Source organism: Coturnix japonica, chromosome 6 (assembly GCF_001577835.2).
Source record: "Coturnix japonica isolate 7356 chromosome 6, Coturnix japonica 2.1, whole genome shotgun sequence".
Lineage (NCBI taxonomy): Eukaryota > Metazoa > Chordata > Aves > Galliformes > Phasianidae > Coturnix > Coturnix japonica.
Window position 1 is genome coordinate 18,020,223 of NC_029521.1, and position 13,165 is coordinate 18,033,387.

A 13,165-nucleotide genomic window follows, 5' to 3' on the forward strand; every position below is an offset into this window, starting at 1 on the left:
AAATTACCAAAACTTCTGCCTTTTTTGGGAGAGAACAGAAATTTAAGGACATGTGGTCAGTGAGATGGAGAGTGGATTTTCCCCTTCGTAAGAAGTGTTGTTCTAGGAAACATTTTTTTAATCCCTTGCTTATGCCACAGAATTTCTGCATTGGGATCAAGTTGTTCATACTGATCATAAAGATGGTACTCTTTGCTCTCAAGGTTTGTTTCTTGTATCTGACGGAATTGATTTGACTCACAAGATTAAAAACCTCTTGCAGCTAAATTTTACAGTAGAAGTTTTCTATGTATGATTTGTGATACAAGGTTGATTCTTGCACTAGTTTATGTAGTGAGTACGTTATAGTCTACACTTATAGGTAAGGAAATGGAGAACTAATGAATCAGTGTCAAAACTGTTGTGGAATTTGTGAATTCTGCACTAGAAAGTAATCAGTTATTTTCAGAAGGGATACTTCATACTGTACATGTAACGGAAAGTTGATATGAAAATTCTCTGTTTAGATTTGCCCAGTTTTTCCTGTGCCCTTTGTTTGATGAAAGCTGCAAAGATAGGGAAGTGAATGCTGTTGATTCTGAGCATGAAAAGAATCTGATGAATGATGCCTGGAGGTTGTTTCAATTGGAGAAGGCTACTGGAAACCCCAATCATCCCTTCAGTAAATTTGGAACAGGTTTGTCAGAAGATTACTATTGACCCATTGGAGTTCTGTGTAGTGTATGCCGTGTTATTGTTTATATGAAGCTGATCGAGACCAGAGGGAAACAATTCTGCTTTTTTTTTTTTTTCCTGCTACATACGTGTTTATTGTAGTGGTTTATTACATTTTCCACGTGGTAGACCAAACCAAGCTAGACAAGATGTGCAAAACTGTGATGCAAGACTTGCATGATAGTGATGAGGCATTCTTTATGATTTTGATAATTACTGCAATGGATGCTGTTTTCCAGTGATTTGGTTTGTCAGTTTGGTACTGTACATCTTTGTGCCTGGCAGTGTGGATGGAATATGCTCTAATTGTTGTTAGTCACATTCTTTTTGCTAAGTAGTATTCTGTTAAGACTGGGTGACAGGGACTATGTCAAGTCAGAAAGATTAGCAGATTAACCTCATAATTACTGAATAAGAACATGAAAAGAAAATATGAAGCAAAAAATGCAGCAGCAGATGTCTAGGTAAATTATCTCTGGACAAATCCCAAACCTATGGTCGATGGTGTTTTTCAGGCTTTATAAATTACAGAAAGCTCACTAATGAAAACTCAGAAGCTTCAATTTAAAAAGCATTAAAGTAACAGATCATGGTTCCGTTTAAAACCTGGGCTGTTATACGCTTTGGCAGAAGTTTAATTGGAGTTTTTGCTGAAGTTATTTTATATACGAGTTGCAAGTTTATTTTGAAGCTGTCAAAGTAGTCGTGCCACTAATTTGGGCACTGCACTATTTAACCTTTAACCATGACAGTTTTTTTGTGGCTTGGTCTATTTGCTGAATGAATAGTTGATGAAATATTGTGTACAGTGGGAGGTTAGAGAGCACGTAATGAACTGTAAGGATTGGTTTCTTCATTTGTCTCAAGAAAGAGGAAAATATTTTTGCACTTGATGAAGAAGGATGTAGTTGAAGGGCTGGTAGCCAGCTGCTACAAGAGTGTATCGTGTTCTGTTTTCCAATGAGGAGAGGCTGTTTTAAACAGAATGAGTTCAAACTGTGTTTCAAATAAATTTGAAAGGAAGTCTTGGAAATTGCAGGCGAGTATCCAAAGTATATTCTGTAATCTCAGAGGGTTGGAATTTGGCCTGCCTGAATCAGCAAATAAAACTTTTGCTTTTACTGAAGAGATTACTATTTTTCATTTCCATGCATTCATTTCTCAGAAAATATTAGTGGACATTGCAGAAATATTTTTCTACAGTTTAAAATATTTATTTTTTTTTTTAGCTGAAAATTGAAATGTTTGCAAAGGGGGAGAATATTTGAGGTTTTCACAAACTCAGCAGAACGTAGCCTTCCTGTAAATCTGACTCAGCAGAACAAGTGCCAGACTTTGGTTTTTATTTGCTCAGAGTTGCCAGCTGTGATACAGTTTTCATGACAACAGTGGCTGACATCCTTATTGTTTCCTGTTGGCTGGCTGAGCTGTTAGCCAGTCTAGCAGAATACAGGAATGACCCCGTATGATGCTTTGGATCACAGCTAATTAATGCAGACCCTGTTTTGACAGTGAACTTTATATTACTCTGTATAGTCAAGTTTATTTGATCCTTTGTCCACATATAGTCTTTTTCTATATCTGAGTAACTGCCTGTGACAGTAATTCCTCAGCAGTGCCCTGTTCTTCCTGGGCGCTTTTGTGTTGTCCATTTTCCTGCCTCTACAAGCTGTCAGTGGCTCAGTGTCCTGATGGAGGTCAGTGATGAGTGGTGTCTAGTGTATGTACTGGCACTGATGCTCTTAGGTATCTTCATCAATGACATAAACGTTCAGATTGAATGTGCACCATCAACAAGTCTGTAGATTACACCAAGCAACAGCTCAGCACAATGTGACATGCAGTTACAATTTACAAACCCATGTTATGAAATTAGTAATTTTTTTTTAAATTAAAATATTAGGCTATGATTTTTGTCACGCTGTTATAAGTAATTTCACATAGCGATTCCTTTGAAAGGTGTGTGTATGCAGGAGTAAAACTTGCTCTAGTTGTGAAAAAGAAGAGCCTTTCCTTCTGAAATAAAGCCTGTGTTTACATGCATTGCTTTGAAGTAGCTTCAAATTAAAATATTAATTTGGAAGTCTGAAACATTCTTAGATTCTTGAGGAAGATGCACTTAGAGAATGGAAATATTTACAATAATGATTTCTAGAATTGTGTTTTTACATTATAGAGTCAATTTACTTTGTTATGTGCAGTATTTATTTTTTAAATTGACTGTCAATCCAGACAAAAACAGATTCATTCATTTATATTTTCTATTTTGTAAATTCATAAAGCACAAGTTTACCTGTGATCAACAAGTTGCATTGCTAAATTTTGTTTTATGTTACAGGGAACAAACTCACTCTGGAAACTAGACCTACCAAAGAAGGAATAGATGTAAGACAAGAGTTACTGAAGTTTCATTCTACTTATTATTCATCAAATTTAATGGCTATTTGTGTCTTAGGAAGAGGTGAGAGCTCAAAAGTGTTTTTCATTTTAGTTGTTGTTTGTTGAATAAGACTTCAAATGCGTGTATGTTCATTTTGTTTTATTTTCTTCTTTTGAGGTCCTATTGAATCAAAACTGAAAATGGATAGGTTCCAGGTTCTTGTTTTAATTTTTTTCAATTATGGGGAGCTCCACACATAAAAATGAAGCTGCAGAAAACAAATGTTGTTAACACAATTCCATAAATTCTTTGCTACAACACCTTGCTGTCAGTGTAGCAGAATTTCTAATTGATACATAAATAAATTGTTGGAAATGCTCTAACATAAAAAAAAAGTTGCTCACTGGAGGTCCTCTGCCATCTCCCTGTTGTTCATTCTGAAGTAGATGGATTTGTAAAGCTCTGTGCAGCCTAATAATTCTCTGATTTTTCCCTCTTTTTTTGTATTTACAAGATTCCTCAGTGAAAAGTGATGAGAGAATATCTGTGGTAAATATTCTAAACAAAACTTTGCTGTAATTTAAATAAGGAAATGCAGTTCAAAAGCAGCTGAGATTGTTTTAAAATTCATCCAGCAAAAATAAAATCTAATCAAAAGCAAAATTTACTGAATGTTCATGGAACAACTTCAGTAGAGCAGTTCCCATTCTTAAATTTTTACCTTTTCAGTAAGAATCACCCTACCAACTTTAGTCTGTCCTAAAGAAAGCCATGTCTGTAGCTGTGAAGCTTAAATGATTGTGTCCTTTTCTGTCTGTACTGGGGTGGCATTTCTGTTTATTGTTAAGCATTATGTAAACTTGAGTAGGAAAACTTGAATTCAGACTTCTTATATCTGATGTAGCTGAATTGTGTACTTATTAATAGCTAAGGAAGCTAATCCATTAACTAGAAATGTTATTGTGAAGTTCTTTGTTGGCTGAGGTGGAAGAAGCTGACCTCACAATGTAATTTTGATATAAATTTCCCATTAAGAATCAAGTGCAGTAGTGTATTTCTCACCCCCCCCCCACTCCCCCCATGGTATTCTGCCACACTCCTTTGCTTGCAGGAGCAAGTTTGTGTTGGGCAGAAAGATTCCACTTTCTAAATTTACCCACTTTCTGAGATCATCTAATGATTGAAGTTGAAGAATGAGTGATCTTATTCTTACTTTGAGAAATGCTTCAAAATGGATTGGTTTTAAGTAGACATTTTGAGGGCAGTGTTTAATCTGTGTCTGTATAGATGTATTTAGGTGAATTCATGTATAGTATGTTCTTTCTAAGAATGGTCGTTCTACCATTTTTGGAGAGTGGTACGGTCACAGTCAGCAACTAGGATGGATGTAAAAGTGGAAATGTTTAAACACGTCACAGGTTTGCATAAGAGGTTACGGGGCACTGAGCACACATGACCCTGGCTCAGTGTATGTGAAGCACTGGAGGTAAGCTGAGGATGAAGAACCAAACTTTGACAAATCTGCTGAAACATGCACAGAAATTAGCAACTGTAATTCCACGTTCATTAGGTTTTTTGTGGGATGTTTATTTTGTAATGCTTAACATCTGATTTACCACTTCTTCTGTTCCACCTTAGATTTACATTCAGCAGTTCATTTTAAAAATGTTTTTTCCTTCTAACAGCATTTATTTGAATCAAGCCTTTAATAAGCACAGTACTTATAGCGTATTATATTTCAAAACTGAAGTGTTACATATTTCCTTTCTCAATTGAATAATCACCATTTCATTAAAACTGGTTTTCTGCGAGATCCATATCTTCCCTAGAGAATACTGAAAATGTAAATTAGATAGAAACTTCAGATAATGATGATGTGTTTTTCTAATGTTTCTTTATTATAGAGTCCTTGGATGAGCTGACTTCTCTAGTGGTGAAGTTATTTTCAGAAGTGGAGAATAAAAATGTCCCTATACCAGAATTTCCTGAACATCCTTTCCAGGAAGAACATCTCAGGGTCAGTACAGGGATGCATCTTTTGGTGGGCTTGTGTACATGAAGTGATACTTCTCATGTTACAATAGAACATTGTATACTTCACTACTTTTGTATCAATGTCTCTGTTTCTTTCCTCATATTTTCACCTGCCTGTCCACGAATGTATTTTATATAGTTTGTAGTAAAGATTGTGTTTGGTTTCAGAGGCTGGGATAGTTAATTCTGTGTGTTTGCATCATGGATGGCTAAAGTGTTGCCATGGTTCTTATATACGTTTACTTTCAACCCAGTGTTGTACATGAGGGAATATGATATTTACTACTGAAATGAATAAATGAGATTGGGTGAATGTCTATTTATGGATCTCCTTTTTAATTTTCATCTTCAGCAACTTTACAAAGTGGTACCTATTAAGGACATCAGAAATCTTTATGTCACATTTCCTATACCAGACCTTCAGAAATACTATAAATCAAATCCTGGCCATTACCTCGGTCATCTGATTGGGCATGAAGGCCCAGGGAGTCTTCTGTCAGAGCTTAAAGCCAAAGGTAAGTCCTTTGGAATGTAAAGAATTAAAAATTAGTTGATGGTACATTTTTTTTGAAGACCTAATGTAAATGGGTCAATTTTATTTCATTATTGTTTCTTTGGTGGGTAAAAATGAATAGTTAGCAAATGCCCTGACTATGGAAACTGCTATTTCTTGTGCTCTGCTTCATCCAGCCCTTCTTAGAGATGTATGAACTTTGAAATACTGTTTTGTCTCTGTTCTGTCACTGACTCAGAGGATACTGTCAGCTCTCTTAATGTCTGGAAGTGTAGAAGAGTATACCTTAATGCTGTTCATTATATTACTGTGCTCCAAACATGATGTCAGGTGCTTAACTTAATCTTGCTGTAGGTGTTAAGATAGACAAGGGGAACATGCAAAGTAGTCAAGGTTTTCCAGAAAAGGAGGGAGGGGAAAAAAAAAAAGTATTGTTGCCAAAGCATACAAAGAAAGTGATGTATTGCATAAGCCAGCCTGTAAACATTTATACATATTCTCTTTGATTTTATAGGATGGGTGTATACTCTTGTTGGAGGGCAGAAGGAAGGTGCTAGAGGTTTCATGTTTTTCATTATTAATGTGGACTTGACGGAAGAAGGACTTTGTAAGTGAAGCCACTGTGTCTGCGTTGCATGTTAGTCCTGATCTGATGGGCTTGTTCTTGTCTCCAGAGAGCATAATTATATTTGTAGCTTGAAAGATAAACCCCGAATAACTGGTTACTTTAACATATTAAATCCTGTCGCTGTGTTAACACTCTTCATCTAACATAAGAAGTGATCTTATTTGAGGATATGGTTGTAATATTTCATTAAGTATTTTAAAGTAAACTACTTTAAAAGACAAGTCATTAATACTTTTGTGTGCTACTTATTCACAGTATGTGAAATTAAATTATATTATAGTAATTTTATTACACAGCATGTTCAAAGCAGTTCTCAGAATTAGCTTGGGAGCTAAACAGTTCATGTCTGTGACTTTTTCAGGGGGATTGTTCATGTACTCAAATATCTTGATGTATTTGATGTAATTTAAAATATAAACTTTCCTATTTCTTTTCATAATAATAATTATTTTTGCATGTGTAGATTGAGCCAATTAAACAGTCTTTTTTCTTTCCAGTGCATGTTGAAGATATTATTTTGCACATGTTTCAATATATTCAAAAACTGCGTACAGAAGGACCTCAAGAATGGGTTTTCCAAGAGTGCAAGGTACAATGATTGGTGCTTGAAATAAGCAGTGGCAGTGTTTTTACAATTTATTGGAAGTTAAATCGAATCAAAACCCTTGGCATGGAAATAGTCTTATTAACTGCATGATGAATAAGTTTTATAATTTTAAAGACATGTTTTCTGTGACATGACACAAAATACACGTTCATTGAGAATACATCTTTAATATAAATGTGAGATGCACTTACAGAGCTGAGTTAACATTGCATTATGACATAATGAAATTTGAGGAAGAAAGTAGCCTACGCTGTCTACGTATTTTGCACTGGAACAAGATTGGTTGTATCAAATTTGGGGTATTTTCACATTATCAAGAGATCTAAGTATGTGGGCTGTGGGACAGATCTTTTGCTATGAACATGACTTAAAAGCTACTCGTTATATTTTTCAGCACAGAGCTGCTTGGAAATAAGGTTTTATAATGCTTTATGTTGTGAGACTGTGAAATTACTCGTGAGTTTTGTGCAAATCTTGTTTTATGTGCCTGTCTCAGTCTGAATAATACTATAAAATTAATTTTAAAAAATAGTCAGTAATTATTCTTAAAATACATTTCAGTATACATATTTCAATCCTTTTTACATTGTTTCCTAGGATCTAAATGCTGTGGCTTTCAGATTTAAAGATAAAGAACGTCCACGAGGTTATACATCAAAGCTTGGAGGAATGCTGCATGTAAGTGATATTTTTGCTGTGTTTTTTTTTAAATATGGTATTTTGGATAATATATTATGTAGCAGTATGTTTAACTGTACTCCAAATCAATACAGGCATTTGCAAAGTCCTTTGTATTTGAGTTTACAAAGTTAATGTGCTATGTAGCTCTTCCCATTGATACTCAGTGAGTCACATTTCTTTGGTGCTCTACCATTTTATACTTTTGTATTTGGTAGAAGTAATATTACAACTGGAGTTGCTATTTGATTTGCTTCAGTGTTTCTTAACACACAGCTACTTTGTCATTCTCTGCCTACCTGACAGCTAAATGTTCTCTAGAGAAATGAAATTTTATTGTAAACCCATGTACTGTACTAAAAGCTTCTATACCTAATAATGTTGAAATACTGCGGTAAGCAGGAGTGTTAAGATTGCAAATTAAAAATGTTTGTCTCTTTTACCATGATTACGTACTGGTACTGAAAGGATCTTAGAAAATTCACTTATCTCTTTTTGTGCTGAAGGAAGTCTGTTTTCTATTCAGCAAAACTCATTGTACAACTTCTATAGATTGCAGCCATTCTCCATTGCACATCAAATATCTGCATGTACTGAGAGGCATTTTTTGTTTGTTTGTGGGAATTCCTGTATGTGTTCCTGTAGCTTTCATTTGTAACATCAAAAATATTAGTCTTTTATTTTAGAGTTGTCTTTCTGTTTACTAAAAGCATTAAACAGCTGTTAATATTTAGATGGGTATTTAAAGAAGCTCTTTCTTGGGATTCCATTTCTTGATTTTGCTCTGTTAAATGCATAAAATCTCCTTAAGAAGAGAACTTTTTCTGTCTCTAGAACAGTCTTTCAGTCGTTTGTATATGTTGGATAATTCCAACATAATTCCAGTTACTGGCTTGAAAAATTAGGTCAGGAAGCTGTCAGCAGTATTCCAAAGATCAGAGTATCGAATCAGGACAGTGGTTTGTTTTTTTTTTTTGCAGTGCTTTGCAGTACAAATGGTAATTTTAATGCTAGTATTAGTTGCTTAAACACAAATAGAAAAATAACTGTTCTAATGATCTCTGCTTTCTTCTGAGTTCTAATAAATTTATGTTATGAAGTAACCAAGCTAGGACTATTGCTTATAAATATGGAGTGCTTTTCATAACATGGAGAACCTATGTAAGTTAGCCTAAGGAAATGCAATGTCATAAGTTGTTATGTTTGTCAAAAGAAGAAAAAGAAAAAAGAAAGAAAAGAAGCTCTAACTGCATCATTTTTAAGCTTTCATCTTAATTTCAGTGGTGCATGTAGATCAATTTAGGTCAGAACATAATGTTCCAAAAAAAAAAAAATAGACTTTCTGCAAAGTGATCACGCAATGGTTCAGGTTAGAAGGGGTGTTTGGGTATAATCTTGTCATTTAATTCTAATGCTACAATTAAAATTGAGTAAATGTGTATTGAAATTTTAGCTATTTGAAAGATACTCTTCTTAAATTATAAAGATTTGAATTCTTAGGGAATTTTAAGATAGAAATCCTTTTCTTGTTTGCTTGCTTCGTTATGTTTTGCTTTCTCAAACTCTGATTACTTGGTGCTCTTCGATCTTTTAAAAAATATCCTCCAGGGGTCAGCATTTACCACGTTATTTTTACTTTAGTTCAATACAGTATTTAAAGATAGGTGACTTTGAGAGAAATCTAGTAATAGCAGTATGTAAAATTAACCTAGTATAGAAAAAATATGATGTGCATAATCAGAGTAGTACTACTTAGTTTTAAGAGAGTGATTTAAAGAGGTTTGTAATCTCCTATTCTGAAAGTTTGAAGTTGATACAGGTTGAATCTACATTTTTAATGTCCTTTACAAAAATATTCTTTTTTTCATGCTTAGTTTTTATTCATCTATATGTTTATTCTTTGTTTTTTAGTATTATCCTATAGAAGAAGTATTAGCTGCTGAATATTTGCTTGAAGAATTCAGGCCTGATTTAATAGAGATGGTACTGGATAAACTGAGACCAGAAAACATTCGGTAAGTTAAATTGAAGTAACTTGTATTTTAAACCAAGTATTACAAAAAAGGCAAAGAACTAATGGAAATAGAAATTCTTAGGTGTCTCTCATTGCTCCAGAGTAAATGTCACTGTAAAAGAGACATCTGTTCTGTGTGTTAATGAACCTTCTTTCTGCTCCCTATGGGAAATAACTAAGTGTCCTGTTCCGACAAAACCATGCTTTTGGTCGTTTCTATGCAGGATGTCTTCCCCATACTGTAATCGTTTTTAGCAAGATAATTACTCAAAATAGCTCAACTGTTACTGAGGAAAAAGGTTAGTAAAAGTCAACCTGCATTGCTTAAATTCTAGGGCATTTTTTAATATAATGCTGTTACGTTTCTAATTTGGACCTATTTCTGGAAATCTGTTTAGAGGATGGCTTTTATCTACTGTGCGTGTGTTCCCAAACTCTGTGCAGACTAATAGAGCCTCTTCAAGAAAATCAGTTTATGTGGGTAGAACTAGCTGCATCTTTAGCTGCTAAAATCTCCCAGGCTTCCAGAACATCCCTCTGATGCAAGTGACCATGCTGTACGTGTGCTTTCTTTGTAGCCTAAATGTGTTGCAGTACAGATTCCAGGGCTCAGTAGATGGTCAGACCAGGTGTTGAAAGGAAAAGAGGAAGCTTCTCTCTTCTGTGCTGTGGAGGACTGTCCTCTGTGCTTTGGAGGACCTTCTGTAATCACCCAAGCAGAGTAAAAAAGGGAGGCTTGATAATGAACAGATGTACCTAGTGTCACATATGATAGTCTTGTGTATTCATTTAGTTCATGCTGTAAATTAGTTTATTTTTAAAAAAAATAATATGTTTGAAATCATTGGATGAACTAGAATAGAATTGAATCATCATCTGTTTTTGCAGATGCGATGGTGTTCTGCTGTTTCTAGGAGTATACCAGAAATAATAAAATAAATGGAGCTGCCTGTGTTGGTGACAGTAGTTGCCATAGTAATTAATGTCCTTCAAAGAAGTGCCTGTATCTTTGTGTGTGGGTGTACATCTATGTGTAATGTGTGTGGGATACTACAACTGAAACTTTAATTAGGAGAGAGTGCATTTTGAACAAGCGAAACTTGAAAGAAAATATCCAGGTTTCCTTTTCTGTTGTATTAATTACTACTATTTAGAATGTATTTTCATGTTCATCCAAATTCCGGAAAATTAGATACCAAGGCCTACTGTAATGCAAAGACCGCTTTAACTAAGTAATGTGGAATACGTAACACATCTACTCTTAAAGCTTAACCAGAATTTCCATGCAAATTTGAATTCTAGTTCTTATTAGAATTTTTTCTTCGTATAAATTGTCTTGCAGCGGTGAAGTTTTCCTTGGTTTGACACACTTCTTCGTGTAATGGATTTATCATTTGCTTTTCATAATATTTTTGGAATTTACCTACATTAAGGACTTTTCTTGGCATATCTAAATGGTGGTAACGATGTTCACAGTTCAATTGACAACTGTTTAATCACTTTGAAAAAAATAAAGTTTAGATTTTTGACCATGTTATTTTCTTAACAAGTTGAGTTTTTAAAAAGTGTGGAAAGATAACCATACTCACAGATGGTAGCAAGTATCCATATGCTCTTCTGTTTGATTGAGCCATAACAGGAAATTTTTATATTCTCCCTCTGCCCCCACACACTACTTGATGCATTTAGTAGCTTAATTTCCCCAAGAGAGAAACCTTTTTAAGAACCAAGTATAATTTTTACTTGTTCAAACTGTGTTGGGTTTTGCCAGCCATCTGTGAAGATAAGGCATGTGTCACAATCTTAGCTGAAAAAGATAATTTTCTTGTTGTTTCCAATACGTTTTTTTCCTCATCATCTGCAGTATAAATGCTCTTATTAAAAGTTAAGAAGTTACTGACTCATCAGGTTAAGCAACTAAAGAACTTTTCCTCTGGATCATATATGGTCCCTTTTTCTTTCTTGTTATCTGAAGAGCAGCACTAGCAGAATGCTAGAGCGAACAAAAATAAAGTGAATACCAAAAATGTTGATAGAGAAATTTCTAGATGCCTGAATTTTACAGTGAACAAGCAGTTGTTTCAGCATAGTTTCTCATATTCACCCCTGCTGATAAACAAGTTAAAAATACTGTATATATGTCAGGGTTTTTTGTTTGCTGGCTTGCATTGTATTTGATGAAATGTTCTGAAAATCATATGTTCACTTATTTTCCATCATGAACTATTGTGGTTGTAGAGACACTGCATGTGGCTGAGTAACTATGAACTACAATTAATCGCATGTTCAAGGAAGTACACAGAAAAGGAAATTGCGTTGTATATTCAACTGCCTTCCTTTTTCATGAGTGGCTCAGAATTCTGATTGAACTTGTTTATTATGAGCTGATGATAATATACTTAATCTAAAGGTTGCCTATCTTACATTTCTGGTGAACTTCAGCACTGTCTTAAGCCATGTGATGTTCATTGTTCAACACCTTTGCCACATCACAGGAATGAAAAGGAGTGATTGGGAACTTCAAAGATGCATCGTGATACATTTAAGTAACTGCACAGCATTGTATTTCTACCTGTGGTGGTGCTTTCTCCCTTTTTCCTGTCCTGATCTTTTAGCTTTGTTTGCATTTTAGGGTGGGAGAAAAGGCCTGGTAGGTAGCTCTGAAATTTTAATGGATGTTTTGTTTTTTACAGTCTCTTAGCAACTTCATCTGTAGGGGCTACAGCTTTTGCTCACCAGCTGTCCAAGTTAAAATGCAAAACCTAGGATATTCCTATAGCTCATTTTTATGTAAACACCTATCTCTGTAATGGATTTCACCTTGTTCACTGAGATGGTGTCTGCTATTCTGCAGGAGTAAATATTCTCTGGAACTGAAGGACTTAGCTCTTTGCTGAGTGTTTATAAAAAAGAAACAATGCCAACTAAAAGGAAAGATAGATAGAACATACAAATGCTTAAGAAACTGTCATAATATGAAGTTGCAATAAAAATGGTAACCAATTCTATTGCTATTTACAATGAGAGATTAAATACATCCTGTTAAGATGAATGTTCAGGTTTGGACATCTCAGGAGTGTTGAAGAAAAGCAGGGAATGTTCTGTATTTGTGTCTGTTCACATACTCATGCTAATCATGTGGCTGCCCTCAGGTAATTATCTGTATCACTGAAACATGAGATTTGATTACTGCTGTTTAGTGTGTCTGCTTCTAAATAAGCAGCACAAGTCCTGCTTCCGTTCTTGGATCTATTGCTAGAGAATGTCTTTGAATTCTTTAAATCCCATGTCATTATGAGATGCATTTCTCATTTAAGTGTATCTAATGTTAGCTATTGTCTAGTGACTTTTTACCCCACTGTCATCATCTACATATATGCATTAGACGATTAAGAAGGGATAAGGAGATAAACATTTACAGTATTAATATTCCACGTATTTAAACTTTTTAGTGTATTGCAAAATTTATCCCAGAGCTGTTCTCCAGTAGAAAATTTATAAAGTACTGTAGCTTGAGATATGTCCATATGCCTGTTTGATTTCTGCCCTTCTTTGCCATACTCGTTAAAAATATGCAACAGAATGTTCCTAGCCTG

The 13,165-nt window shown here is 34.6% G+C and overlaps 1 protein-coding gene across 4 annotated transcripts in view; it reads left to right on the forward strand.

The window, feature by feature from the left end:
* IDE (insulin degrading enzyme) overlaps window positions 1-13,165 on the forward strand; it is a 55,774-nt gene that overhangs the window by 11,202 nt on the left and 31,407 nt on the right. For all 4 annotated transcript variants that reach the window (XM_032445423.1, XM_015866935.1, XM_015866934.2 and 1 more), the window contains 8 exons: window positions 507-676; window positions 3,053-3,175; window positions 4,999-5,111; window positions 5,481-5,643; window positions 6,157-6,249; window positions 6,768-6,859; window positions 7,475-7,555; window positions 9,467-9,570. In XM_032445423.1, coding sequence (XP_032301314.1) covers window positions 507-676; window positions 3,053-3,175; window positions 4,999-5,111; window positions 5,481-5,643; window positions 6,157-6,249; window positions 6,768-6,859; window positions 7,475-7,555; window positions 9,467-9,570 — 939 coding nt within the window. The remainder of the gene's footprint in view (window positions 1-506; window positions 677-3,052; window positions 3,176-4,998; window positions 5,112-5,480; window positions 5,644-6,156; window positions 6,250-6,767; window positions 6,860-7,474; window positions 7,556-9,466; window positions 9,571-13,165) is intronic.